This window comes from Notothenia rossii, assembly GCF_949606895.1.
Source record: "Notothenia rossii genome assembly, chromosome: 4".
NCBI classification, from domain to species: domain Eukaryota; kingdom Metazoa; phylum Chordata; class Actinopteri; order Perciformes; family Nototheniidae; genus Notothenia; species Notothenia rossii.
The window spans coordinates 78,723,506-78,748,698 of record NC_136902.1 but is presented as its reverse complement, the minus strand read 5'-3'; the positions used below and the strand labels follow the sequence as shown (position 1 = coordinate 78,748,698).

Sequence of the window (25,193 nt, the reverse complement as noted above, 5' to 3'; positions counted from 1 at the left end):
CTCTCTTTGGTTCTCTTTCACAGCAGACTAAACCGGGAAGCAAAATGGCAGCCGGCCCACCCCAAGCTTTTTTACCCAGATACTCCATCAAAGTGTGCTGTGGTAAGGAGACAGGGTTAATGCCAAGCCACGTCACAGGTGCCTATTTATTAGGTTGATTATCAAGTGTCCCAGCAACAGCCACTGAATAGGCATGGGTATCCTTTTCATTGTTTGGCATACATGACTGTGCTCTTTCGGCAGCACTGATTTTAGCATATTCCTCCCATTTGAACGAGGCAGTTCATTCATCTATCAGCTCCGGCTTAACACAACCGCTCTCTCTCTCCACATCTCGCCGGGCTCATTGTTGTGTTTGGGACAGTGATTACTCCGGAGAGGCCGTGGATTAATCAGACGGTGGAGAGCGCATTGATCTTCAGTCCAATCCATCAGATATTGGCACCCTGCTGGGGGGGGGGGGGGGAGAGAAGTGCATCATGAAAATCAATCCCATAAGGTCGGGGGGTACCAGTTTGGGAAACAGGTTATAATTGAGGAGATTGTGTTACATAGGCCTACAACCATCACGTGGCCTTGTTTGAGAAAGACATACATGCATTTGACAGTTTGACAGACTTAGAATAAAGTGAAAATACGGTTTTGATTTAAACACTTTAAATACTTGACGTGTATTATAACATTTCCTTTATGTAAAGGTTTACATCAAAGCAGGGAGAGAAAGACACATTTTTCACACTTTCCCTTCTTCCCTTCCTTAAAAATAATATAGCCAAAGCTGTACATCACCATCATAATAGTTTATTTATTATAATCCAACTTTTCCTTTTTAGCAGCAGTGCAATTTATTCTCTTCTAGATGTATTTTCCCCACAGTTTGTAATATAATAGTCTTTGAACTAGGCAGTGATTTATTGCATCGGAAAACAACCCCACTGTGACTCGGGTAGTAAAACTACCCATATGCCATGGAGGATATAACTAATTATATTGTTGTGTGATTTGAGATTGACCTCCCACATTGCTGCTGATCCCACTTGTGATTGTCAGTATATTGGCCCGAACAGCAGCTCAGGATGCTGCACATGAGCATCCCAGTGCAAACACACGGCTGAATATTGATGAACATTGCACCCCAGCAAGAAGAGGCAGGCTGAATAGAGGCGAACCCCATACTGTGCATTATTTGCTGAGTGACACTTTTTAACACTGAATACATCTCTATGTTACAACAGCACCAGTCATGCAGTAACAAAGGAGCTCCAATGCCTTAGAGTCGTGCATTGGCTGCAGATAGACCGGCTGGGGTGTAAATATATAACACCTGAAACATCAGCATGCATTATCATATTGATTGGAAATTATTTTGGGGCAGATACAGGCACACATATGTGTATGTTGTCCAGAGTTTATAGCTTGCAGAGCTGTTTTGGGAGATTCTCTTTGTTTGTTTCCTGTCACAGGTGAATTATTTAGTCAAGCATCCATATATTTGATTTGATCCCCATGCCAACAAACATAATGATGCGCTCCACCATAATCACCCGTGACTCTTTTTGTGATACACAGTAGCAGGTAAACACATCCAATCTTCTACTTGACTCTCGGCATTTAATATGTAGTCAACATGTATGCAAATCAGTATCTGAAAACATGTGGGTGAACCTTTTTTGTTCTTACTCAATACTATATTTAAAGGATGACACAACATTTTGGGTGAAGAAAAAAAAAATGGATTGGCTTTTGATTAATTTTCCTGCCTGACTCACAGCACTGTTTCATAGCAGAGGGAGGAGGAAGAGGAGAGAAGCTCGTCTCATCGGAGCATGACACACACTGCCCTCCTGAAAGGCTCCGATGTGACTGACACCTCTCTCATCTTTGCCACTCCAATTAGCTCGGTGACAGGGGCATGTGAAAAAAAGAAGAGACAATTATTTTATGTCCCCTCTCCTGCCTCTGTCCTCTCACCATCCTCCCTTTGTCTTTATCCCATCCCTCTGCTACCTATCCTTTCCTCCTAATTGTTCAACTCTTCCCCCCCCCCCCCATTTTCCATTCATAGCTTGACAGGCTTCTCATTGTCTCCTCAAAGCATACCCTCTCTCTCTGTCTCCTTATCCATCCCCTCTTTCTCTGTTTCGCTGCAGCATGCCTACAGTTGGGGATGAAGCGGAGAGGAAAAGAGAGAACATGTCACTCAGACTGTGAGGCGTCCTCCTGTTTTCCACTCAGACCCACTGAGCAAAATCACTGTCAGGTCTACCTCTGATGTAACTCCACTATTATAGTAAGCCTCGACAATCCACAAAACATGTCCTGTGTGGGATGCTTGACCACACCTTTGTCGAATTACGGAGGCAAACTGGATGAATTCTCCATTTATTAGTCACTAGAGTGAAATGTTTTGGGTACTTAATATGCACCCTGGGTTATTTAAAACACTGATGTCACTGCAGGTTTCAGGGTGGGTCTGCCTGACTGGATGTTTAATGGTGAAAGTTTGCCACCTGCTGGTTATGATCATCACCTTCTCTGATGTCCTTCATCAAAGCTCTCTCTGATGATTCCCCTAGGAAAATAGTCTCCCCCTCCTGACATTTAGTGAGGCCAAATGTACACAATAAGCATTTTAGTCCGTTAAGGTCAAAAGGAAATTGTCGACATCAGACTAAAAGGATCAAATTAAAATGCCCATGCTGTCCAGAAACAGTTTACATTTTGAAACGGCTTCAGGCATAAACATGCTTAACATCCTCTGTGTCATTCAGTTTTTGGTCACTGACAGAGAATAGGTCGTCTTTCAAATGCCTTAAGTTCAAGCCATGTATTCATTAATAACACAATGAATATCTGCCAACTGCAATGCAACACACAGTTACTTACATTACTGACTAATACTCCTAAATAGCTACTAATTATCTTGCAAATAGTAGTCAACAAAACATGGTAGAGATTGCAATTTTAGCATATAGCGAAGGGAGTGTGGTAAGTTTCAAAAGCAAGACAATGAAATACTAAAGACACATCAGCATTAGCATTGGATACAACAGCAGATTTGACAGGGAAAGTTAAGAAGCCTTATTAGAGACTTAAGACAACTTCCAACATGTTAATTCATCTTTTAATCACAGCATTGTTTCTGTCTGGTTGACAGCTGTTTTCTGTGTGAATGAACCCGCTGTACTCTCATTGCAGAGTACTGAACTGCAGACAAAGTTGGCCACAAACAGCTAACAGCTGGTAAACAGAATAGTGCTGCAGTTTGAAGCTTAAAAGCCAGATGTGTCCCTCATAGTTAACAGTTAGTGGAGCCCAAAACACAGACTTATAATAATAATAAATATACTATACTTATTCCTGTTTGCAAACATGGTTCCCGTAAGGTTTTTCTTACTTTTCTTCCTGCGACACAGAAGTGGCTAAATGAATCCCTTCCTGCAGGTTTAAATATAAAGCTTTTAGACAAGGCAGGTAATTACATAGCTATTTTAAGCTTAATGAATGAATTGCGACCTATGACACCCTGTAAAAAGTGATTATATTAGGAGAAATTGCTAACATTAAATCTTACGTGAGGATGTATGGAGGTCACATCTCATCAAAGCATAACAAAGACATGATGAGATCAATCTGAGAAAACGTATGCCATGCGATACAGTTAACGACAATACATCAGCACATACGACCAGTAGACATAGTTAACTTTTATTATACTGGCATACATCAATGCCTCTGATCAACAGGAACTATAACTCAGCCAGGAGAAGTAGACTTTATAAGACACTTGCTGATCCATCATGACTAATGCTCAAGTGTCCTTGATCTTTATCTTCGTATTTTAAGTAAAGAAAAATGGTCATTAATCATTTCTCCATTACTGAAACTGTCATTCAATAATAGCTGTACAAGTCAAATGTTTTACTGACCATCACTTTGGCTAGGGCGGAAAGAAAGCTTAAAGGGCAGAAAGAGTGTTTTAGCATGAAGGGCAGGCACTTCATCAGACTTTCTCCACTGGAAGGAAACCCTCGAGAGACCCCCAAAAGGGCACTTTGACCACTTATACCAGTTGGGGGCACCGGGGGTGTGGTTGCCCTTACCAATAAGTCGACCAGTGCTGTAGAAGCCTGACAATGTGATCACTTTATATTTTTTGCAAGAAAATTTCCCCCCCAAAAAACTGGTTTGATTTTTCTTTTTGAATGTGTCATGGCACCGTTTATTTATTAAAGTTATGCATAACCTTCCAACTTGATCATTGTACATATGTTGAACTTCATGACATTATTAGAATATCAGGCAGTCAGATCAGCAATGCCAACAGCAGCGGAAAGAAGCAGCATTTCTGTCAGGAGCTGATACAGAATGAGCAGGAGCGCTCATTGTAGAAGAAGGGGAACGGGGCAAAATACCCAAGAGATGAGGAAGCATGACATATAGAGTGTGGGAGGGGGTGAATAAGCATGAAAGCTACTGGGCCGGGAGGAAAAATAAAGGAGAAGAATGACACCCATAAGTGTATACAGGGAAAAGAAGAGGGAGAATCACACGCAGAGGAGAAGAGGAGCAGATGAGAGGCAAAGTACCCCTCACAGTGAGGAGGATGAGGAGGAAGGAGGCAGCACGAAAATGCAACAGGACCAGATCAGAGCCTTCAGACTCTTCATTCTAGTTAACACCACCTAGAATTTATCTGAAATTCTAGATTATAACACAATTCAAGAGGTTTTTTTTAACACAATGGGATCTATCCATCACCAGTGCAACTCTGGCCTCTATCAGTCTGAATATATTCCCGCCACTTCGTCAGGGTACGCTAGGCTACTAGGCTAGCGTGCTTGTATGCTAGCGTGCACCCAACACTCACACTAACCCTGTATGACTGAAGCAGGAAAAGCAGCCAAAAAGGTAACACCATGGCCAAAAGCATGCAAGCAATGTGGGAAACACTTTAAAAAAAAAATGAAAAGAAAGAAAATAAATACATCTTGGGATAAAAAAAATCTTAATACATTATCTTAAAATTTTCCTTTTCTTGTTTTGTGTTTCATATATATATATTCTAAACACACATCTTTGTACATTTTGGTATCAGTTCTGTTTCTTGCAGGGAGGTCCGGGGGAAATGGGTGTTAGGTGGTGGAAGGGTGAGGTTTTTGGGGGCAATCCCACTTTCCTGATTGCCTTGTGCTGATGGAGGGGGGGGGGGGGGGGGGGGGCAGCATCACAAAAAGATGACTCCACCCTTCAAGCGTTTCTGCTCACACTATGTCTCTCATTCTCTGTGGCATCCGTTGGCGATGAAAAAAAAAAAAGGGGGACTCAGCAGTGAGAGGACAAGCTTATAGGATGTCCAGAAAAGTCCAGGACACAAGAAGTAGCGGTACTTCCTCTTTGGGACCAAAGCCAAAAGCTGTGGTACGGACATCAACTATCTCTTATCTGGGGGGGAAGAAATTAGGCGTGGGATCAGAAAAGGACGGATACAGGAAGAGATCCACATATAAAGATGTATTCATTCACATGTTGCCACTGAGCACAAAGTGAAATACCTTTGTTTCCATCCATGTCTGCTGCTGACCTCTCTGGCCGTTGGCGTATTACATTATTGTACTTGGCCTCAACGTCCTGGAAGAGAAACCACTCACAGTGAGATCAGGCAATTCAAATCACCACAATGTATCAGCAAAGTGGATTTATAGGATCATGTGCTGGTGAGCCAGTGACTGTTAAATACCTTCAGATAATTGAGGTTGGCCTGAAGGTTTCTAAGGTGAGACAAGACCTGTCTGCTGAAAGAGGAGAGGCTGCCGGCCTGTGACGCTGAAGAAAACCTCAGGTTGATGCCCGAGTCTGCGGCGCAGCCCTGTGAGGATCTCAGCTGCTTCCCTGTGTTTGATGCCAGGATGTCATCGTCTGTGCTGCTCTCCCCTGGGCCGCCGTACCCCTCCAGGACTAAATACCCTGCTGAGAGATTTCAAAGAAGCCTTTTATTACTAATGCTGTAAAAAAAAAAAATGGAGGATCAGGGAAAGAGAAAGAGCACTGAGAAAGCTGCACCTCACAATGACTAAAGGTGGATTTAAAGGTGCGTTCAAAACAAACGTGCTTGGTTTGTTCAATGGCAGTACTGTACAGGGATACAACCATACACTGTATATATGGATACAACACACTACAGACTCTCTTGCAGAATGAATGCATCAGCTGGGACGCCATATTGACAATCTGGCAATAATGCACATTCTATGTACAATTTAACACTAATGCACATTCTATATAAAATGTTGCACTAATGTACATTCTTAAATATTGAAGTGACTATTATTTTGTATATATTGATTGTTGTGTTTTTTTGAGGTATATATATATATATATATATTTGCACACATATTTGTATATACATTTGTTTTTATATTCGGGATTGTGGGAAACGGTACTTCGATCTCTGTCTGTACAGACAAACTGGAAGATTGACTTTGATATTGGGCCATTGAGATTAAGTGTTAGCCAAACCCTAGGACTACAGGTTTAAAAAAATGCACATGTTACTTTACTCCTGCTTTTTGTTTGGCTATATTTGCACCAATAATGTGAGGTGAGGATCCAGGGTATATGCAGGAATCTTGAAGTCAAATGTAATTCCTTTTAAGACCTTTTTTAAGAGCCTTTCCGTACATTTTAAGACCTCATCGCCACTTTGAGTTTTAACCCGTTAAATTGGAGACACACGTAACCTCACATTTACTATACAGTATTAAATGTCCTTCCTCCTTATCTTCCAACCATTTGGACGCAGACTTGCATTTCCCCATAACGATGTTGTTTAACAACCGGCGTAAACGGACCTTCGGGCGCTATCAAGCAGTGAGCGTGCGATGTCCTTTTCAGATGACATCAAATCCAACGGGATGCCATAAATAAACTACACAGAATCACACTACACACAGACTGTAGAATACAACCTCTCTGGACAATACTTATTGAAAACAAGCTACAACATGTAACACCTTGGAAAATGCCCTTTAATACTTTAAAATATTTTTTTAATAGCCTTAATTTTCGCTAAATTGATTTATCAACTTTTAAGACTTTTTAAGACCCCGCGGACCCCCCGGAATCTGCTTCTTTAGTCCATTTAAACCTAGAGCGTACGGATAAGGACAAATCATTTGTTCCCGCTGTCCAGGCTCACCATAATCTTCAGGAGAATCAAAGAAGCCCGTGTCTCCAGAGCCCAGGTCCTGAGCGGGGTCCTCTGTCTGGGAGCTGTTCTTTTCTGAGCCGTTGTGGACCATCACCCGCGCTCGGCTGTCCACGGGGGTCCGCAGCGAGGTGGTCCTGAGGAGACGAGCCCCCGTGGAGCGTTTGGTTTGCTCCAAGGCCTCCTGGGACATCAGCTGGGTAACCAACACCTGCTTTAATGCTGCCACTGCGCCAGGTGAGGACAGAGGTTTATGATTTTCATTTTTTAAATAACTTACAATATCATTTTATGTTGACTGACTGTGTGCTTACATGTTTTCAGTGCTTCGTCTGCTCTGGAGGGAAACATGTTAAATGAGTCTCCTTCTTTGACATTTGCAGCCACTCGGTAAGGAAGCTCTGGGTCCACAAAACCTTCCTCCTCCTCTTCTTCCTCTGCCTTTACTCCCTCAAATGGATTATTACCTGGTAGAGAACTCGTCACGCTTCTAGGGGCTGGACTGCTCTCTTTATCTGAGGGGGTTTAATAGGAGAAGGATTATCTACACAGTTGAGTAGAGTGGAATATTTAAAGTAATGCAGAGGGAGAGACATGTTTCCGCAGCTACCTGTGGACTGGGTGCTGCCGGTGGACGTGCGGTCTGCATCTCGACTCAGCCTGGAAACCCCCGCTGTGATGATCTCCACTCCATCCCTCTCCCCACTGGCACACAACAACATCTTATGTAACAAACAAGCTTGGATCCTGCGTATCATCTGATCAAATTACAAAGACAACATACTCAGTCTGAGGTAATGGTATGACGCTGTGAGGTTTGACTTTCATGGCATCAGCTCTCTGGGTGATTAGACGCTGCCACCTTGTTCAAGGGGAAAAGAATAGAGTTATTAGCCCATTTAACCACCGGAGCAGTACAACTATAAGTGATCAATCTAAAAAAGGTACTCATGCCTACGTTTTCTGATCTGAGACTGTGGGCGCCATCAGCTCATAGATCTGGGCTCCGTTTTCTGACATGGACAGGACGAAGAAGGACTTGTGGTCTGGCAACAAAGAGTGTGGATAAGACTTTCTTTAAACCATGTGTACAAAGTACAATAAACCCAAAGAGAGCAACAGTAAAAGGAAATACAGGAGGAAAACAAATAGGAATCAGCAAACTAATTAAGAGAGGTACAATTAGCAACTTGCATAGTGCACAGGGAGTGATTCACATACAATCGTTATTTTGGAAGGGATATAATAGATGTATCTCATTTTGCCTAAGCCTAATATCCTCAGGCAGTTTGTTCGACAGTAATATATGCCCAAAAAGAATTGGATGTTGTATAGTGAGGGGTTATTGATCGTTTTTTCTGATCAGTGCATATCAACTAATTGTGTTGCCAATTTTTAAGTTGTAAAACCGAAAGTAGGCTGGTGTGAACTGACCTGTTGCCACAGAGCGCACCAGCACAGTGTTGAGTTTGATGATGGGGCTGAAGATGTGTTTGGTGTCTGCCGTGCCGGTCAGGTTTTTACTGTGACACTTCAGGATCAGCCGCTCATCTTGTTTCTGTAGCAGGACCAGAATGTCCTGCAGGAGGAGCGTGTACAACTCTGAAAGGAAACACAGAGGATACTTGAATTTAATATTTGGCAGAAGTGTCTCAATTAAAGTAAATGAATCTCTTATAATGTGCTGATTACAAACCGATAGTTTTGTCCTTGTTCACTTTCCATGACAGCGGTCCCTCATGCACCATGGTTCTCTTGGTTAAATCCAAATTCTGAAGAGGGTAGGACGATAAAGAGTTAAGCTTATCCATGAGGCCATTTCCACATTGCACTCTCTTTGTACCAAGCGTATGTTTCAAACAGCGAGCGTGGGCGTACACCAAGTGAGCGTGCTTAAACTGAAGCTGAGAGGGTCCTGTATATAACTCACCTTTAGCTCAAGGATCATGGGGTTGTCTGTCTGCTTCAGAGAGGAGAGGTCCAATCTTCTCTGATAGTCCTCCAACCTCTAGAGGACAGACGGAGAGAAATAGCAAAGAGGATAAGAAAGCGCTCCTTAAAAAAGGGAGCCACTGCCTGGGGAGCAGTGAAAAAATAAATTGTGGTGGAGAGGGAAAAAAAAGGGAGGACTTAGGATGAGACTGAAGGGGGAGGAAGAGAAAAGTCGAGGGCCTGGTGTGAAAGGGAAAGGAGATTTTAAAAAAACATCCTACCTGCTTGTCCTCAGATTCCTTCACAGCCTGGTTGACGTGATTGAGGATCTTTCTGCAGCAGTCTGCCGCCTGCTTCACTTTGTCCTTCTCCACTGTGTTGTCTGAATGACATTCAAAAAAGAGGTAAGGCCTCAGTTCTGTGGGGGGCTGTCCGGCAAATTGATATTTCCTCTGTCCATTAACACACCATTGTTCCCAAGAAATATGATGAAGCAGGGGGAATTAAGATCCCATAATAGCTGGTTATAGATTATCATTAGTGCATTCTCTCCGTGTGAGAACTAAACCCGGCCAAGACTAAAATGATGGACCAAATAATGGGAGACATTCCCGAAACGCGCACTGCTCGAGGACCATTAAAATGCAAATCTTGCCGATTGTCTCTGTATTTCACTAATAGCTGGCACGTTGCCACAAAGACTCAACACTTCATTTTTATTCATTTTCTTCCATCTCAAAAGTTCAAATTGTATCTTTTGCTTTTTATAGCAATCAGAATAGGAAAGGCAAACTAGGTGTTATTCCATTATTACCCGTTTCCGTGGTTACTCCAAGATGAGTCAACTAGTTTCCATATTGAAAGCATTGACTCACAGAATGTAATTGACTTTAGGATCACAGAAAAAAGAGCTGGAAGAAATAATAGAAATCTTCCCATGCAGGCGGGTTGCAGCAGTGCAGACAAAGTCTAAAACACGAGGCAATAGAAGAAGGAATGGAGAGAATAATAATAGTGGTTTGCAATTGCGAAAAAGTAGATAACAATTTCTCTCCTTGTGACAGGTTCAGTAATTGACTACGCATTTGTGACTGAGTGGAACAGACTTTGAAGTTTTTGAAAAGTGGTTTGTATGAATGCACACACTCCTCCTGCAGGCATGATGACGCCAGTAAGGCTTCATGCGCTTCATGAGCCAGAATAAGGGTCTTATCTGGCAGGTGCTACACTGAGTCCACTTATAGCAGGGGTGCCCAATACGTCGATCGTGAGGGTAGTGTGGGTAGGTTGCATGGCATTGAAAAAAAATAAAAAAAGGGCAGCCCCCCCGACACAGATTGGGCAGGGGCGGCCCTGTAGGTAGATCATTTGGGCTTGGTCATTTTAAAAGTAGCTCCCAAGCTGAATAAGTGTGGGAACCCCTGATTTATAGTCTATAATGAAGCTGCAGACTTAGTCCAACGTCAGAAAATTAAATAACAATTACGTAATTGTTTAGGCATCCATCCACTGCTTTCGACTTGTGAATATTTACTTGTTTTTCCACTCTTCAGGGAGTCATTTAAACATTGGACCCTGGGAACTTATAATGAGAAATGTTATTCTACACCAAACAATAAATCAAGAAAAGAATCGGTAAACTTAAAAATAATAATCGTGAAAAGAAACCAATCCTACCATTACTTAAAATGTTAAATTTCCCTATGCCATATTTTTGGTTTATTCAAGAGTTGTGTTTTGAATCCCTGTTACATCAAAGACAGTCCGACACAGTTTGAATGTGGATTCGATAGTGCATAATAATCGTCACTGCAAGCTGTTGTGAAGGAACTCTGATTAGTAAGGCAACATTTCAGCACCTGTGTACTTGGCGATGTTTTCTAGCAGCAGGGGGTACTTGGTGAGCCGCTGCATCTCCACAGGAATGATGTCTTTAAGCTGCAGTCGGCGACACTGTCTGTTACTCTCTGCCTCCTGCAAAGCAACAATACAAATAAAAAAGAGTTTATGTGAAGTTCAGCTGTCACTTAACAAGATATACCGTTTAACAAGTATACATGGAGTCGGTACCTGGACGAAGGAAGTAAAGCGCGAGTCCTTCTTCTGCTTGGTTTTGATGATTTCCAGAGCAAAAGGCTGGTTGCTGCAGAACGTCCCCACCGCCTTCTTGATCTTCTCCTCCTCTCCCCCGCCGAACTGTGACAACCCAACACAAGACGGCACAGGACAGAGAAGTGATCAGTCGATGTGGGTAAGGGTTAGTTGTCATGGAAATGTCTAGTATTTAACCAGTACAATGAGAAGAAACTCCCAGAAAGGGGCCAGGCTTACGACCTCGTAGCAGAGACAGCTTAAGTTTGAATGTAGACTAGATCATTGCTCGGACCCTCGGGGGACCGTTTAACCTACTTATCCACCATAGAGAGATTTTAGACAAGGCTGCCAGCTGATATGCAGGAACTCACATCTAAATGCATCACACATGATATAGAGATGTCAGCCAAATCTGGGGCATGCTCTGACATTACCATTTACTGAGAAACAGACTTCAATTTCACTCGCTTGCTTCCGCTGTAATTACTCTGCAGTGTTTTTTTGCAGCATGTCTAAGGTCTTGTCTTTTGGTATAAGATTTATAGTATTTTATGCTAGCTCCTTCTCTAGTATATATAAACTGTACATAAATATTTTCAGATACACATGACATTTTTTTTTAAGCGACCACAATTTAGGCTGAAGAAAGCAATCTATCACCACTCATGTGTTCTTTCTTGCTATGAAGCAATTTTGGGCAACAGTTCAATTTCTTTGTGCAAAATGTATTTTTTCACACCACATAAGTCATCTTGAAAATGTATTCAATATAAGAGAATGTTTGAAAGGGGAAATACAATTTCAGCCAGAGAATTGTACTCACCCAGGAGAGCAAGTCGTCTCCTATCTGATCAATTACCGAAGACTCATTTCTCTTCCGAACAGCTGCCATTTGCTCCAGTATTGAAGCTGAAATTCAAAAGGAAAGCACCAAATTGACAGTCACTGCGTGTTTGTGAGGCTGCATGTGTGTATTTAAGATAACAAAGATGAAGAATACAACATGAAATCGTGAGTACTGTGTGAAATGCTGCCTGTTTGTTTTAAAATTCATATTTATGTTCATATTAAAGGCCTATATTCTTTGATAGATGTCAGGGTGTGTGTGTACCATGCAGCTGTAGAATCTCGTCCAGGTTAGTGAAGATGTTCTTGATGTCTGCAGGAGGCAGGATGGCCTCTTTGGAGAGCTTCTGGTAGAAAACATGGTCCAAAACTCTCAGCATCCTCACATGCGCACGCTCTGTATAGAACAGCTCTGTAGACACAAGGCGAGATGTTAATCCAAGATGGCAGAGCATTTGCACGGCTCCACATGATGAACTATTTGAAAGCAACTTGGGTCTGATCCCAACAGCTGCCCCCCGCTGGATATCTCTGTCTCCTCCCTTTTACTCATTGTGTATCCTTTGAGAATATATTTGGCTTTAATGAATTGTCAAACAATGTGAAGAGCTAAGCCATGTCCTCACCATTGATGACTTCCTGTCTCTTGATTTCTTGAGGCCTGAGACCTGCTAGGACCTCTCGCCCCACCAGCTGCTGCCAGTTGGGAGGGTCGTGCTCCGAGTCCGTTCCCTGGTCGTCCTCGCTCTGAACGTCAGCTGCAAGCAGTCCCTCAAGCCTAGGGCAAGACGGAAAGTCAGCTTTTCATCTGGCTTCTAAAATACCACCACTCCTTATTTTATTAGATATTCATTTTCAAATAGACAGGTGTCCTCACCTCCTTATGGCCTTTGGTGTTCCCTCATGGGCCCTACAACAAATATTAACGGTAAAATCAATGTTAAACATAAATATATTCAATGTAAGGAAGCAGAGGTGTTAGTGTATATGAGCCTGTAAATGCACCTGTCGCTTTCTCTGTCATCCTCTTGCAGCGGGTCATGGCTGTAAAGGTCAAAGTGCGAGGCAGGGTGCGCCAGCCCATCAAGAGGGTCCGTCTGAAGGCCGTCACTCAGCCTGGAGGGGCCTGAGGTCGGAGTCCCGCCTGAGAAACAAGTAACAAGTTAGAAACCATCACTTCCTGACTGTTTATTTTATTCGGTTCAACTGTTCAGCAGCTCACCCATATCAGCGTCTCTGCTCGTGTCTGAGCTGTAGGTGGCGCTGTTTGGGGACGAGGTGTTGACAGACATTGAGTATGTGAGTTCAGAACCTTCACTCGATTGGCTGCCTCGCAGACGGCCAGCTTCCGTGTGATCAGCTGCCCCAAATGAAGGCTGAGATAACTGTTTCTGCGGCCGGGGGCGACATTCCAACGCTTTTCCCACTGAAAAAGAGAAAGGCGGAATCACATTTGATAAAGATTTTTAAAATCGTATCATCGTTTCTATTCAATTCCTTAAAAGTCCTAACTCACCTGATGTTGTTTCAACACGGCTGGGCCGACGCTGAGGTCCAAGGATACTGGGAAATCTGGGTTTCTTCACCTTCTCTTCTCCCTCCTTTTCTGTCTTGATGCTTTTCTGTGTTTTATTAAAACAAGGGAAGTTTCAGGTAGATGACAAAGAGCTGGATAGAGAAAGGCAGAGGCGTATTGTGACGTTATATTACCTTGATCTTGGGAAGAAAGTTGATCCTGACCCGTTTGGACTCCAGACTGCGAGGTTCCTTGACCCTCACACCAAGGAGCTTCATGTATGTATAGATGACATACTGCATTGTAGTGCTAAATGGAAAACAAAAGGGACAACACTTGAGTTTAGTTGCTACAATTTCAATACCAACCGACAAAATAACAGGATGCAGAAATTCAAAGTGTCCATATTGTGACTTGCACCATATGTCATGCCAGTCCTTCTCGTCGGTTTTCTACACAAACCATCTGGGTTTTTCAGTGACCATATGGTGTTTCAAACAAGAATGTTCAATCAGTTACACTTTTCAATTATTTAATACAAACACACTGCATAAATTACATGTTTTTTTAAGAGACTGCCTCAGTGTTTAATTTGTAAACTGTAGGGAATGTAGAATGTGGCCTGGATGATACCAATATGTTGTGTGTTCTTGGCGGGAACATCAAAGGCTTTACTTGAAAAATGACTTCCATTGACATATATTATTCATTTAACACAAGATGTTTTAAATAATACATTCAAAGAAGTCTAATGAACTAATAAATAAGTTATTTAAGACACATTACATACTGTAAATGCAATAACAACACAGATAGTTTGAAAGGCCATGAAAGCCCCTGAAGTCCTGAGTGATCCCCATCATATGCTTTGAGTTATTATCTCCATATCAATAAACAAAATGCTCCACAATATAGGTGTGCTTACCATCTCTCCTCCTCTGTTGTGTGAGTAGTTAACCTATAAACAATACACAAAAGAACAGTTTTAATGGCTGAAAATGGTTAAAAACATGAAATATGTGTAAACACTTATCACAGCACAAGTCTATATGTGTGTTATGAAACTGTGTGTCATGCTACTTACAGGATATCCTCTATCTTGGTGATGATGTTCTCTGCGTATGAACGCTCTCGCTCCAGAGTGACCCGGTCTCTGACTCCCTCTTGGTCAAGTCGGGACAGCTCCACTTCAGCCACGGTGAGGCCCATACTGCGCTTCTGCCTGCATGTGCCAACACGTGAAATACTGGGGTTAGGTGCATAATCCCCTTTTTAACATTTGCTAAATAAGTGAACCACATTCTCTATTGGAGAACCTACCCAGCATAGACAATAAAAACTTTACCTGAAATCCTCAAGGTTCTTCTGTATTTCAGGGAGCAGAGAGTCCTGCAGCGTTTGAACGTGTTGTCTGTTTATTTCCTCAGGGATCAGTTCTGTCCGCCGCCGGTCTGCAAACACACACACACACACACACACACACACTAAACTATACTGTACTGCCAAGTCTAAAAGGGATTATTTCAAGTGCACACTTAATATGCGCCGTTAAGGTTAAGCAATAGTTTCCAAACCATCAGAGCATTTGATTTCTTAACACCTTAGTTGGGAGTGTGCATGGCTCACAGGACTGTGTAATGAGGATGGCCTCAGATGTACAAAAGGTAAACTAGGTACATTGCCTATTGAAAATGACAGTGAGCAGACAACCAAATGAAGCACAGCATGAAATACTAACCGAGATCCGTAGAGATGGATTCAGGAACAGCGACTTTCAGATTCTGTAAAAATAAATAAATAATAATATACTTCAAGAACAAACTGGATTTAATGTCAATGTCAGTAGAGACAATATATCAAAACACTCAAGATCACCTATAAATGTAATTATTAAAAATGAAAACACCCTTTTTGAATGTTTTTTTTTTTTATGTACATTTGGTTTTTGGTTTGTGGTGAAATGCATTTCATGTGTTCTTGCCAAAACATTTATAGATTATGGATAGAGATATATTTCCCTGTGCAGAACAAAGAGTGTACCAGTGTTAGTCGAGTCACCAATTCACGAGTCCAAGTCACTCTCGAGTCCCCAATTTTCGAGTCCGAGTCATCATTACCTGTGTTAGAGTCTGAGTCCGAGTCACCCAAAAAGAGTCAGAGTCGAGTCCGAGTCATCATTACCTGTGTTAGAGTCCAAGTCCGAGTCACCCAAGAAGAGTCCAAGTCAAGTTTGAGTCACAGTCTTCATGTATTAATCTTAGTGGATATATTTGTTGAAATGTAGCTATAGCTCCTCTACATTGCTTTTATCCTGTCATGTTATACTAATGTGTCTATTGAACTGCTGTGAGGTAGGGCTGCTCAATTAATCGTATTTTAATCGCAATTACCATTATGGCTTGCAACGATTACGAAAACAACGTAATAGAAATAAAACGATTATTTTTTAATTATTATTATAACTTGTTTTTTTATTGGTTTTTCAGTTGAATTATACTTAAAGTTCAGGGTAATCAACTGTTAAAATAATACTGTTCACATTTTTTCACAAATATAAAGCTTATTAATAATATTATTATTAATATTATTATTATCTCTATTATTGTAAATTACTTTTAATATGTCTAACCATATTTAAAACGAGTCTATAGAGAAGTTATTATATTTGTATGCTAATATATTGTTATGGTACATTTTTCGTCTTGCACTTTTATTTTGATAGTTATAATATCGGGACTCTTATTTTGATGGAACTCTTACTGGAAGTCAATGGACAACGGAGCAGTGTAAACACGCGTGTATAATGACGGATAAATTACGAATAAATTAACATATACTAAATAGTTACATTGGGTTTTTAGCACCTGGCTGATAAGGGCACAAGCTCTTACGTTGGTAATGATTGCATAAAAGCAAGGGTGTGCAATAAACAGATACCATCAGTTGGATAGTCTGACCATCATTCAGCCGGGACGTGACAATTATTATAGTGAATGTTTAAATTCTATCAATAAAGATTAAGCCCCAGAAAGCATATGGCTACTTAGCATGCAAAATGATGAAGTTCTGCATGTTAAGTAGCCATGTACTTTCGTGTTATCGGCAGAATCTTTATTTATTGATTGGATCACGTTACTCTGATGATAGTGTTCAAGACAGCCTATATGTCTGAACTCGATCCTTAGAGTAATGTGTTACGGGGCCTTCTCTTCAATCTTTTTTCCACATAACGAGCATTTTGCGCTGCTCTTTCCCAATGTGGAAGCAGAATGTGTGAAAGCACGCAGCACGATGCGGGGTGTGTCTCTGGACATCTCTATACTGGAATAGCGGGGCCCAGTACGTGAACTCGCCTCGCAGGTGCACACCAGGATAGAGGATATCAGACTCCAGACAAAACTTGCTCGAGTCCGAGTCCAAATCGGAGCGTCAACCACAAGTCGAGTCCGAGTCATTGTGGGGGAAACATTCACGAGTTCGAGTCCAAGTCATCGTGCTCGAGAATTCACAAGTCCAAATCCGAGTCGCGTCAATCAGTGCGCGAGTCCGAGTCGAGTCACGAGTCACCGTGCGCGAGAATTCAAGAGTCAAAGTCCGAGTCGCGTCAATCAGTGCGCGAGTCCGAGTCAAGTCATGAGTCCCGAAAATCGAGTCCAGGAGTGTACTCACTGCTCCGCTGGCAATGAAGAAGTTGTGGAAGTCCATGAACACCCGTCTGGTTTCTTTGGAGTTGGTCTGCTTGTAGAAGTCAGCATAGAGGTAGCACAGCTGAGGATATAAGATAACAAATAAATAAGAGAGCTGTAGTGTCTGTCAGGATGCATGAGAACAGGAGGGTAACACAGAAAATATTGTGACAGGAGAGGGTCTTACCACAGGAGCAGGGTCGAACTGAGAGAAGACGTGGTGAAGGAACGCTGCGAGGTGGGCAGGACGAGACTTGAGCTGCTCGATGTTGTTGAAGCTGTTACACTGGCCATTCGTCTGAAACAAAATCAATTTAAATCAAACAGCTTGCACTCCGGTTATCTTTGCCGACTTCACATCGGACACAAGTTTGAAAAAATGGTTATTTGCAAAGAAAAGTTTATATTCATTTGAAATACATGAATATGCCAGCCATTGCAGTATTATGATTGACAGATATTTAGATTGCTCTGTGGTAGAGTACCTGCTCCTGGTCTGAATCAAAATAGTCGTCCTCAGCTCCAATGATTTGCGAGACAAGGCGAGCGGAAGTGGGACTGCTGACTGTGGTAGGAGACAGAGAGTCCTGGGGAAAAGTCGGAGCACATGTAGAACTAGTGTTTTCAAAAGAAAACATTTCCGTTTAAACATTGATAACCCAACTAAACGTGGGGTTTAGCAGCTCTGAGATAAATTATTAATCAACATAAAATAATAGCCCTATAACGCACGCTGAAAAAAATGCAAATAACACATTTACACCAGTAGAGAGTGAAAAGGTGAATTTCTTAAGCCGAATTTGCACTTGGTCAATTAGTATATTTACCAAGTCAGTGGTGTCCTCGGCCTCCGGGAAGTGGCAGGAGTTGAAGCTGTTCCTGGTGGTGCTCTTGGGGCTGTGGCAGGATGACCCTCTTTGGAAGAGACTCTCTGGAGATCCAGGCCCGAAAATGCGAGATATCTGAGGAGGGATGTAACACAGCATTAGATTCTGAATTAATGTAAAATTATCAAAATGATTCTCCTAAAAATCAAAACCGAAGCTAAGCAGGGATAGTCAAGATTGATTAATCTAAATTAGCATGAGGACATGAATGTATTGCCCTAAAGCTACCTAGTCTCTGAACAAACGTTTCATGATAAGTTCAGTGATACATTTAAATGATGTTGGATAGTAGTGGTGACTAGGGCTGCACTATTTATCTAAATGTTAACAAAATTGGAAAATGCAGTACTGTGGTGCTGCAGATAAGTCCCGGTCTACAATGTTCTACAGGCTTTTGGTGCAGATCCTCTAAAAAAATCAATAGTTCGTTTTCAATGATATTGAGAATCAGGACACGGACGTGATTAAACCCCTTAAATATTGTGAATAATATCGCAATTTCAATAGCAGTCATAATGATTGCAGTTAGTTATTTTTCCAAATGGTACAGCCCTGGTGCTGACGACTTACAGGAGAGTTTCTCCAGGACAGCTCTGTGCTGTAGTCTCCCTTAGAGGCGGGAGTGTGCTCCCTCTCATCGTCTGCATCACCACCTGGAACAGCCTCCTACGGATTTGTGTAAACACAGAATGTGTTATTTATTATGAACAACCTTATTACACGAAACATGATTTAAAATGTCCAGTGTAAAACATGTTAAAGACTATCAGGCTACATTCGTAATAAGTACTGAATGTTTTAAATGTATGAGTAATTTGTGGTAATCTCATAAAGCATAAATAAAATGGTGGGAGTAGACTCATATGTTGACATGCATAACACAAGGTTTACTGTAAATAAAATAAGCTGTCACACAGACACACAATAGTGGCTTCCCACAGAGAAAGTCTAATCCTCTAAAAAGATTAGGATTATTGATTGTCTGGAGCCAACACTAAACGGACTACCCTAAATTATACTGCCTGGATGTTGCTGGTTAATCACTGTCCCCAACTACTCTTTTCTGTATGCAGGTACATGGAGGAAGGTAGTTAGAGCGGGGGGGTATTGGCTTTACCTGTGATGCCCCACTGGCCTTGAGGATCTGCCCATGCAGATGAGGAATGTGCTTCTTAACTTCCTGGATGTCTTTCAGTAGTTTGGGGGAGGGGTTCCTGCTGTACTCCTCTTTCATGGCCTTTACAACAAGATGATGGAAATCAACAAGCCATCAGGACCAGAAGAATCTCATTATTTGTAAACAATCAGGTTGGTAAACATATGCCATATATGGTCTCTGGTCATAAACGTGGGATGTTTTGGAAAACACTGCCTCATTTCTCAGTCCACCGCATGAATACAGCGGTCTTATCACACACACTGCTTGTCTCCTACCCAAAGCAATGTTCTATTTAAAGATGGATGAGAGCAGAGTCTTTCATTTTCAACACAGATAATACCAGACAGCATTCCTCAATAGGTGTTGGATATGAAAGGATGAAAATCACCTTGCTGTTTCAAACACCTACCAAGAAAAACAGTGTCATAATAAAGAAAGCCAGTAAGTGGCAGTGATTGTTATGCTAACCTGCAGCTCCTGCTGCTCTTTGGAGAGCATCCTTTGCAGCATGTCAACCTTCTGGTTGCAGACGCTGCTATTTTCATCCTTTGGGGAAAAAACAAAAAAAGGAAAGTTAAAAAGCATTTGGAAGAACTGAGCATTAGAATAAGTATCTAAGAAATGTTTTGATAAAGGTAATCCGATTTCATTTTAAAAAAATTGAAAGAAAGAATGGGTTATAGAGATTCACCGGAAGAAAGAGAAATATAACCCAGGTGAAAATCCCCAAGATGGAGGAGGATGAAGAAGGAAGGCAAGAGATAGAAATAGGGTGAAAGAAGTAACTGATGGTTACCCATGGTGACTGGGTGGAGGAGAGGCGGTCCAGAGGACTGTAGGGGCGTTCTGTTGCTGGGGAGTTTGGAGAGGAAATACTAACGCCCAACATTTCAGACTCTGCTTCAGACAAGGGGATCTGGGCGAGCCCCGGAGGACGCCCCAATACTGTGAGGGCCACATAGGAGCCGGCTAGGATGAAGAAATCAAAGCAAAGTGTCAATTTTACTTGAGGTTTATTTAAATGTGGCTTTTGCTGAAACACAGACAAAGATACTTACATTTGATTAGCTTAACCACCTCTATGTGATTAGAATGTGTAACAAGGGTCCCGTTAACCTGGAAGACAGCAATGGTACCATCAGGAGAATTCAAAAAAACGAATTCCAAAACCTTATGATTTCACTTTGACATCCAGAGTGTATACACTGAGAGACCAGCGGGTGGCAGTCTAGAGCCTCTGCATTGGCCTTGTACAATAACAGTACCTTTAGCAGTTTAAAGACATTGAGGCAGAGAACACAATACCTTGATGATCCTGTCTCCTGTCTGAACACCGGCCCGCATAGCAGCCCCATCTGGCAAGCACAGGAGAAAGAGTGTTAAGGAGAAGATGGGTAGAACCATTAAAAGAATGAAATGGATAGGGGGGATAACACACAAGACACACAGGATAATAATGCTTCATGATGCAACTGTTGATATTTCTGCACAGTGAATACATCATACAGCACTGACAGGGCAGATGTCGCAAAGTGACTATTTGAGTGCTATTTTGAGAGACCATAACAGTGGTTATATTATAAGAAGGACCTGTTTCACAGCTCCACCCAAAACAAAGGGATCTACGCACGAGACAGGTTATTATGAGATCAACGTCTGACTCTGTAGTCAGCAGCACTCAGCTGAGTCCTACTAATACACTACTTATAATGTGCATTTTGGGCCCAGAGTGTCATCAATTGTTTTAACTTGTGCCACTAAAATAAGGGAAATTATCTAGTTTGATCACTTGGACTAAAAGTAGAAGTACTAACTGGAGATGCTGCAGCAAGTGCTACAGATATTTGGTTGACTTTGTTGGTAGAAATGATTCAGATGAAACTAAGTAGACTGCTCTTTGTGTTGAGTCAGTGACAAAAGCACAAACGGGGAGCCGTACAGGGATAGTCTAACACTGCCAAGCATGGATGAGTGTGCAACAAAGGTCCTCGATCAGTTCCTTTCTCTTCTCTCTCTCCCACTACATTGGGTGTAATGTTTTTTGTGACCTGATAAAAGCCCTCATCATCCTTTGCAGACAGTTAAAGACTGCTGGGGCCCACATAAGTATCCTGTCAACGTCTTCTCTTTAGAAGACAACATGATAAAGCTTCAGCTACTGTGAAACTACTGAGGAGGAAATACACAGGGAATGGCTTCACTTCTCTAAGTAAGTGCCAGAGTGGGGATGGTTGCCGAGTCCCAATTACCCCTCACAGCTGTGAGTTCAGAGCTAACTGCCATGACAGTTTGATGTCAGTGCATGAAGGTGGAGTCCACATCTCTATTGCGATCGCTTAGACCAGAAGTAGTCATTGTAACAACATCTTTTTCTTCGTCCTTTTATGTTCGGGACTTTACCTTCTTTGACAAGCTGCACAAACACTGGGTTGTCACCGCTGACAGTGAGCCCAAAGCCATTTTCATCTTTCTGGATGATTACACATCGCTGGACCAGACCTGCAAGTGAGACAGAAAGACATAACAGTGTTTTAAAAAGGATCAGGAAGTCACTGAAGGAAATGTATTTCACTCACTGGCACCAGTATATTAAATAAAATTAAAATTTAGCTTACATTCCCAACAGTTGTTTTAAATAAACTGAAACATTTATTGTAAAATAATTCCATATTCTGTATATTCTGAGGTGGTTTAAGTGCTAGATCTCTCAAAGGATATATTCAAACTTTCTAAAGTCTATTCTAAAACAATACTCACATGCCTGTGTGTACTTCAATATAATTATTGATCTCTATTTCTTGTTCCTTCTGTCCTACTGACCTTCAATACGTTTCCCCCATCACTTGTACTGAGTTTGATTTAGGAAGGGATCTTTTTGCAGCCAGTAAGGACATGAGGAACATTTACAGCGCCCCATGATGCATTCAATGTACGTGCATATGGTCATGCGAGTATTGTTTTAAGGGTGGAACATGTGAAAAATGTCCTGTAACATATCAGCACATGACCCATCTTGTGTTTAGGATTCTTGTCAGGATAGCATGACAACATCGTCCCACGATTTGAGCATGTGCATCAAATAAAACGTGTTGATTTAAACAGCAACATTTCTCAGGGAGCCTTTAGGTATTTTGGACACATTTAAAAAGAGTTTCTCATTCTTTACTGCCTCATTTTGGAACATGTCACCAAAAATAATAATGATGATGGGCCTTCTGTGTGAAGATATGTTTTGGTTGTAGTCTCACAGGCCAGAAGGAGGAACGTTACTTTTCAGGTTTTTTTTTTTACGAGGTGTAGCGCAAACAGATTAGAGCTTATCTAATGTCTGGCTGACACCGACTAGACTTAGAAAACAGTACAGACAAAAGACCACACAATCCATAGAAGGCAAATCCTGAACAATACGTTGTCTCATGATCTCATGAACAAGTAGTAAGAACACTTTGCAATAAGAGCAAGTCATCTTTAAACCTCGATGCAATGCAGGATTTACAAGTAACCCACAATGAGTGAGGTGACCCTTGAACTGGTTTCTTGAGCAGAATCAAGCAGAGAGGTGAGTCGATCGATAAGGAAGTGCTGGGGTGGGGGTTGGAGAGTGGAAGGAACAGGAGCTAATACATGGAGGTTAGGGGAGGCAAAGGCCCCGGGCTGGGGGGAGGGGTGTGGAGAGAGGGTTAGGTAGAGCTGAGGGAGCAGGGGGAAGGGAAAGGGGGAGAGGGCAGGGGTGTCAGGGAAACAGATGAAGACATATGGGTTAAAGAGCTTATGTGAATGTGCCTCTAGATGTTGATCTTTGAAATACTGTTAGAATAGAGGCAGAGGTCTTTGGGTGGTGTTTATAAACCAGGAGCAGTGCTGACAGATCTCTGATCATGTTAATCCATCAAAGGTAATGCATTATTCAGCAGTTTGACTGATCTGTAATCGCACCGCTAGCTGAATAGGAAATGTACTCTAGAGACCTTTAAAAGTTATAGCTTCCTTCTTTTTGTGTTTGAGAGGCTTAAGATTTTCTAAGTTGTAGGAATATCGCATACAAAGGTCAGAGTTATTTCCTCAAAGTTAAAAGTCTGCTTAAAGACATTTCAGAGGTTCAAGTGTTGTTCTTTGATAAAGGCTTTTATGCAAGGCCGAACCCAAAAGAGATAACTGGTTCAAACAGAGAACTATTATCCTTTGTTGAGTATGAAACTAAAGCGTTATCTTGATAAACTGTGTACTAGACAGAAATGAGACATCAGAGGAAACAGGTCCTTCCCGAAAGCTCCCTTCAGATTTGCTTTGTGAGACCAGGCACCTGATTAAAGTAGTTCTGTTGGGAATCAATTCAAATGAAATAAATGATCAATATCTGTCTCTATCGTACGACAGTTGTTGTGAAAAGGTTGTCACGTAAGCTAACACCCGAGCTTCTAGTGTGACGAGGCTCCGTAATGATCCTGTTGAGGTGGATTCTAAAGAAACATTTTCAGGGGCCGCTTTGATTTACTCTAGAAAGCAAGTCCCTGTAAGCTTGAAAGTATTATTTTCTGTGTGATCTTAACTTCTAATCCCATTTGCATGATCACTTAACTGACATTTAACATCAATATTAGGACATGGCTCAAGTATGGGATTATGGTTTATAGTAAACTATGTATCCTAGTAATTCAAAATCTTTGCTTTTCAGTAGTACTGACCCCACTGCAAAGGTGAAGTGAAAGTGACCTTTTTCTCACGGTGGAAATAGGTACTAAAAATCATTTGATTGAGGTAAAAATTGTATTTAAGATGTATTTTGGCAAAATATATACAAATAATTCATTAAATTCATGAATGTACAGTGGAATTAAAGTGGTTTTGATAGTAGAAAAAAAACAAAAAACAAGGAGGACTAAACACTATGAATGCCTCACACTGGCTTTAGCCAATGTAATCTGGAGAATGATGCTTTCCCATACAAAACATTATCAAAAGAAATCTAGATTTTTTTTTAAAGGCATGATGCTAAATATTCCCTTCTTACAGCTTCTTAATATGTATGATCAACTGTTTTTTCTTTATCTTGAATGATAGTGAACTATTTAATTAGAGTTGATGAAGTGTGAATAAACAAAGACACTACATTTAAGATGCCACATTGCCACAAAATGTAACAGGACTTACGAAACCATGTTCTGATTATAGTAGACCAAACAAGTGGCAGATGGACTGATGATAATGTAAAGAATTGTTAGTTACGGCAGTTAAACGACATTCCATAAGGTGCGAGCTGCCAGAGAAGTGCAAACATGCTGACAACCTCTCATGTCAGTTTCCAGAAACAGTCTGGTAGATTACTCCATGATAAACGGTGTATTGCCCCGTTTCCTTCAGCACAAGTTGAACTGTTGCATCAAGCAGGTGACTCATCTTTATATCAATATATGTATCTATCCGTTAAGATGATCTCTCATCACTAATTTTGTGACCAACTTAGAGGACCATGCAAGACAGACCTTTGAGCATGCACTTAAGTATTATAATGAATAGACATATATGAAATAAAAGCAACTACTTATATTTCACTGTGATTTAAACAAAACATCTAGTGGCAATTTCACAGCAGGATCTGAAGCATGTTTAGATGCAGCTGTCACAGCAGCCAATCCAACAGGAGCATCTTACCACAGGACTCAGGCTTCCCCTCTGCTAGCACACTGCTGCTGCCACTCTTCTGCACCACCAGAGCTTCTGCTCACAGCCCCCACCACGCAGACCACAGCGCAGACAGCACAGCAGCAAACAAACACATACACACACAGAACGAGAACCAACACAAGGAAAGGAAACACAAAACAGGAAAGAGAAAATTATGAGGGAGAAACAATCATGGGAGAAG

At 41.6% G+C, this 25,193-nt stretch overlaps 1 protein-coding gene across 2 annotated transcripts in view; it reads right to left on the bottom strand.

Annotated features, from left to right (window-relative positions):
• Positions 1 to 3,687: 3,687 nt before the first annotated feature.
• arhgef12a (Rho guanine nucleotide exchange factor (GEF) 12a) overlaps positions 3,688 to 25,193 on the bottom strand; it is a 40,683-nt gene continuing 19,177 nt past the window's right edge. Inside the window, exons 4-41 of one of the 2 annotated variants that reach the window (XM_079678410.1) lie at positions 24,980 to 25,045; positions 21,728 to 21,826; positions 20,633 to 20,682; positions 20,386 to 20,443; positions 20,124 to 20,296; positions 19,796 to 19,873; positions 19,286 to 19,405; positions 18,739 to 18,834; positions 18,109 to 18,243; positions 17,767 to 17,868; positions 17,469 to 17,579; positions 17,265 to 17,363; positions 15,334 to 15,376; positions 14,941 to 15,046; positions 14,680 to 14,817; positions 14,521 to 14,553; positions 13,790 to 13,904; positions 13,596 to 13,701; positions 13,302 to 13,505; positions 13,085 to 13,223; positions 12,957 to 12,989; positions 12,706 to 12,857; positions 12,345 to 12,491; positions 12,057 to 12,142; positions 11,210 to 11,335; positions 10,999 to 11,113; positions 9,421 to 9,521; positions 9,138 to 9,215; positions 8,904 to 8,979; positions 8,642 to 8,809; positions 8,166 to 8,253; positions 7,992 to 8,069; positions 7,818 to 7,912; positions 7,522 to 7,722; positions 7,199 to 7,435; positions 5,741 to 5,970; positions 5,556 to 5,631; positions 3,688 to 5,445 (exon numbers count right to left, since the gene is read on the bottom strand). In XM_079678410.1, the coding sequence (XP_079534536.1) occupies positions 5,435 to 5,445; positions 5,556 to 5,631; positions 5,741 to 5,970; positions 7,199 to 7,435; positions 7,522 to 7,722; positions 7,818 to 7,912; positions 7,992 to 8,069; positions 8,166 to 8,253; positions 8,642 to 8,809; positions 8,904 to 8,979; positions 9,138 to 9,215; positions 9,421 to 9,521; positions 10,999 to 11,113; positions 11,210 to 11,335; positions 12,057 to 12,142; positions 12,345 to 12,491; positions 12,706 to 12,857; positions 12,957 to 12,989; positions 13,085 to 13,223; positions 13,302 to 13,505; positions 13,596 to 13,701; positions 13,790 to 13,904; positions 14,521 to 14,553; positions 14,680 to 14,817; positions 14,941 to 15,046; positions 15,334 to 15,376; positions 17,265 to 17,363; positions 17,469 to 17,579; positions 17,767 to 17,868; positions 18,109 to 18,243; positions 18,739 to 18,834; positions 19,286 to 19,405; positions 19,796 to 19,873; positions 20,124 to 20,296; positions 20,386 to 20,443; positions 20,633 to 20,682; positions 21,728 to 21,826; positions 24,980 to 25,045 (4,169 nt within the window). In that variant the 3' untranslated portion in view covers positions 3,688 to 5,434. The remainder of the gene's footprint in view (positions 5,446 to 5,555; positions 5,632 to 5,740; positions 5,971 to 7,198; positions 7,436 to 7,521; positions 7,723 to 7,817; positions 7,913 to 7,991; positions 8,070 to 8,165; positions 8,254 to 8,641; positions 8,810 to 8,903; positions 8,980 to 9,137; positions 9,216 to 9,420; positions 9,522 to 10,998; positions 11,114 to 11,209; positions 11,336 to 12,056; positions 12,143 to 12,344; positions 12,492 to 12,705; positions 12,858 to 12,956; positions 12,990 to 13,084; positions 13,224 to 13,301; positions 13,506 to 13,595; positions 13,702 to 13,789; positions 13,905 to 14,520; positions 14,554 to 14,679; positions 14,818 to 14,940; positions 15,047 to 15,333; positions 15,377 to 17,264; positions 17,364 to 17,468; positions 17,580 to 17,766; positions 17,869 to 18,108; positions 18,244 to 18,738; positions 18,835 to 19,285; positions 19,406 to 19,795; positions 19,874 to 20,123; positions 20,297 to 20,385; positions 20,444 to 20,632; positions 20,683 to 21,727; positions 21,827 to 24,979; positions 25,046 to 25,193) is intronic. The other variant, XM_079678411.1, reaches the window with a different exon arrangement.